The sequence below is a fragment of the Leishmania infantum genome, chromosome 12 (genome assembly GCF_000002875.2).
Source record: "Leishmania infantum JPCM5 genome chromosome 12".
Taxonomy (NCBI): domain Eukaryota; phylum Euglenozoa; class Kinetoplastea; order Trypanosomatida; family Trypanosomatidae; genus Leishmania; species Leishmania infantum.
In genome coordinates, this window is record NC_009396.2 from 403,417 (window position 1) to 406,381 (window position 2,965).

A 2,965-nucleotide genomic window follows, 5' to 3' on the forward strand; every position below is an offset into this window, starting at 1 on the left:
GCGCGGCTGACGGCCGAACTTTCCGCCTGGAGTGGAGCGGATGGCACGCACGTGGGGTGCGGGGGCCCGCACGGCTGGACGGCTGACCCGCGGTCGCGGCCGGCGGCGCCGTCCATGTGCTCTGCCACGCCTCGCGGGTGGGCTGGCTGGGCACGTGCAGCAGCAGCGCGCCCGCTCCTCCTGCGCGGCTGCGTGGGCGTGCCTGAGTCCGACGGCGTGCTGCGGCGGCTGTGCGAGGCCCGTGAAGTCGGCGGCATCGTCTCTGCGCAGACGGGGTCCTGTGATGCGCCTGCCGACAGCCGCCACGCTGCGCACCACAGGCCATCCGAGTCGGTGGCGGTGGGGTGGCTGACGAGACAAGTAGAGCGCGTGCGCGCCTCTGCGGTGCTGCGAGCAATACTGCGGCTGCCGGGTGTCGGTGCTGCTGCGACGGCGACGGCGGCTGCGCCCGCCGAGGCGTGCGTGGGGGCCGCCATGGCTGTTGCGCTTGGGGTGGTGGCCGAGTACGTGCCGGTCCGGCTGCGCGCGACTCTTGCGGTGGCCTGCGGTCTCGCCGACCCCGCGGCGGCGCCAGCCTGCTCGCCGACAGCGGCTGGCGCTGCCTCGCACATCCTTCTCTCTCTGTGCGAGGTGCATGATAATGGTATGCGGATGCTGGTGGGGCTGCGCATGGGCGCTCGCCTCTCTCCCACACGCGGGCTCGACCTATCCGTGCTGTCAGCGCTCCTGCCCACCGCCCCCACGCGTGTGTGCGCGCGCTCTGGCGCTGCTGCCGCTGGCGCTGTTGTGTGTGTGCTGGGGCCGCGCCACGCACACGCACGGTAGTGAGGGGGAGCCGCAGCGACCGACCGGGCGGAGCGGGCGGGCGGAGGGGGGCGCTCCCGCCCGCTGGTCATGCTCTCTGTTTCGCTGGCCGGCCTCTCTACGCCGCTGGCGTGGGCGGAGCTCCGCGCTGCGTATCGCTCGCCCCTCGCTGCCCCTCCCTGCCCCTCCTCATGTGCACTGCTCCCTCCCTCTCCCTCCCTCTACACTCCTCGCTGTCCCCTCGGCCGACCTCCACGGACACGCAGACGTGCGTGCGCATACACACCACCCCTCACCTCGCTGCTGCTGCTGTGACAGCTCTACGGACCCTGCCCAGTCGCTGCGCCCCCGCCACCCGCCTCTGTCCCCCGCACGAGGGTACCTACGACGTGCCGGCCACCCCGCTCTGCCCGATAAGCTGAGCTGGCGCTCACGCCCGAGCAATCCCCTCACGGATCTGCTGCCGCGCCGCACTGCTCTTGACCCTGGCTGCGAATGGCGCTGTGCGTGCGTCGGCTGGTGCTGGCGGCGACCCTCGCCGCTGTGGTGGCGCTGCTGCTGTGCACGAGCAGTGCGCCGGTGGCGCGTGCTGCTGTGAAGGATGACTTCACTGCTGCGCAGCGGACGAACACGCTGGCGGTGCTGGAGGCGTTTGGGCGTGCGATCCCTGAGCTTGGGAAGCTGTGGAAGGGCGACGACTTCTGCTTTTGGGAGTCGGTCGTGTGCGATGTGACCGAAGTGTACTTGTGGGAAATCGGTGCGACGTATACCGGCACGCTGCCGGAGATGCCTGTGGACGTCGACTACACGGCCGTCATGGTCAAGCACCTCGACTTTTCCCAAATGGGGCTGGGGCTGAGCGGAACGCTGCCGGACAGCTGGAGCAGGCTGCAGGGACTGACCTCACTTACGTTGTCGGGCTGCGGCGTGAGCGGTACGCTGCCCCCCTCGTGGCGCTCGATGAAGTCTTTGGTGTCGTTGTGGATTGAGAGTTGTGAAAGTGTTACCGGCAAGCTGCCGCCTGAGTGGAGCTCGATGAAATCGCTGAGAGATCTCCATCTGCATGGCGCGAAGGTTTCCGGCACGCTGCCGCCTGAGTGGAGCACGATGAAATCGCTGACCCTTCTCGATCTGCAGGACACTCAGGTTACCGGCAGTCTGCCGCCTGAGTGGAGCTCAATGAAATCCATGACCATTCTCAGTCTGAATGGCGCGAAGGTTTCCGGCACGCTGCCACCCCAGTGGAGCTCGATGACATCGCTGAGCCTTCTCAGTCTGGAGGGTACTCAGCTCTCCGGCACGCTACCGCCCCAGTGGAGTGGGATGACATCGCTGGTCACGCTTTTTCTGCAGGGTACTCAGGTCTCCGGCACTCTGCCGCCGCAGTGGAGATCGATGTTGAATGCCGAGTTCCTGCAGCTGGAGAACTGCGACCTGTCCGGCTGTTTGCCCCCCGAGTGGGCTGCGATGCCGAAGCTGCGTCATGTCGAACTTAAGGGCAACCAGTTCGCCGGGTGTGTGCCGGACTCGTGGGCTCAGAAGGCCGGTCTCGTTGTGGAAATCGAGGATAAGCACACGGGCAACAGCTGCATTGCTGGTGCGGACTGCGCAACGACGACCACGACCACCACTGAACCCACGTCCACTGCGAGCCCAACAGCCACGCCTACCTCTGCCCCCGAGACGGAGTGCGAGGTGGATGGGTGTGAGGTGTGCGATGGGGACTCCGCGGCGAGGTGCGCCAGGTGCCGTGAGGGCTACTTCCTGACGGACGAGAGGACGTGCCTGGTGTACCGCGATGGCGGCGTTGTGGCCGTGTCGATCGGAGCGGCTGCTGCCGCTGTTGTGTGCATGGCTGTGCTGCTGAGCGTGGGGCTGGCGGCGTGAGGATGCCGCTGCTGTCGCGCGCAGGCGGCGGCACCCGCTGCGTGGCACACGACTGCGTGCTTGCGTGCAGCACCGCGCCCTGCATTGGCGTGCGTGTGCGCGTCTGTGTGTGCATGGCTGCTGACGGTGCCTTTCGTCCTGCCTCTCGCTGCCTCTGCCTCTCTCCGCGTGTGAATGCTGTGGGCTGTGTTTGGGGCTCTCGTGCGGCGCTGCTGTACGGCTGCTGCTTCTTCTCCACCCTCCTCTCTCGCATGCCGGCGAGGGAGGGGTGGCA

At 67.7% G+C, this 2,965-nt stretch overlaps 1 protein-coding gene across 1 annotated transcript; it reads left to right on the plus strand.

Moving 5' to 3' along the window:
- Nucleotides 1–1,299: 1,299 nt before the first annotated feature.
- LINJ.12.0665 (putative surface antigen protein 2) lies at nucleotides 1,300–2,691 on the plus strand (the record flags this gene model as incomplete). Its single annotated transcript, XM_003392268.1, has 1 exon — nucleotides 1,300–2,691. One exon carries the CDS (start codon nucleotides 1,300–1,302, stop codon nucleotides 2,689–2,691), a length of 1,392 nt encoding a protein of 463 aa, XP_003392316.1.
- Nucleotides 2,692–2,965: the final 274 nt, after the last annotated feature.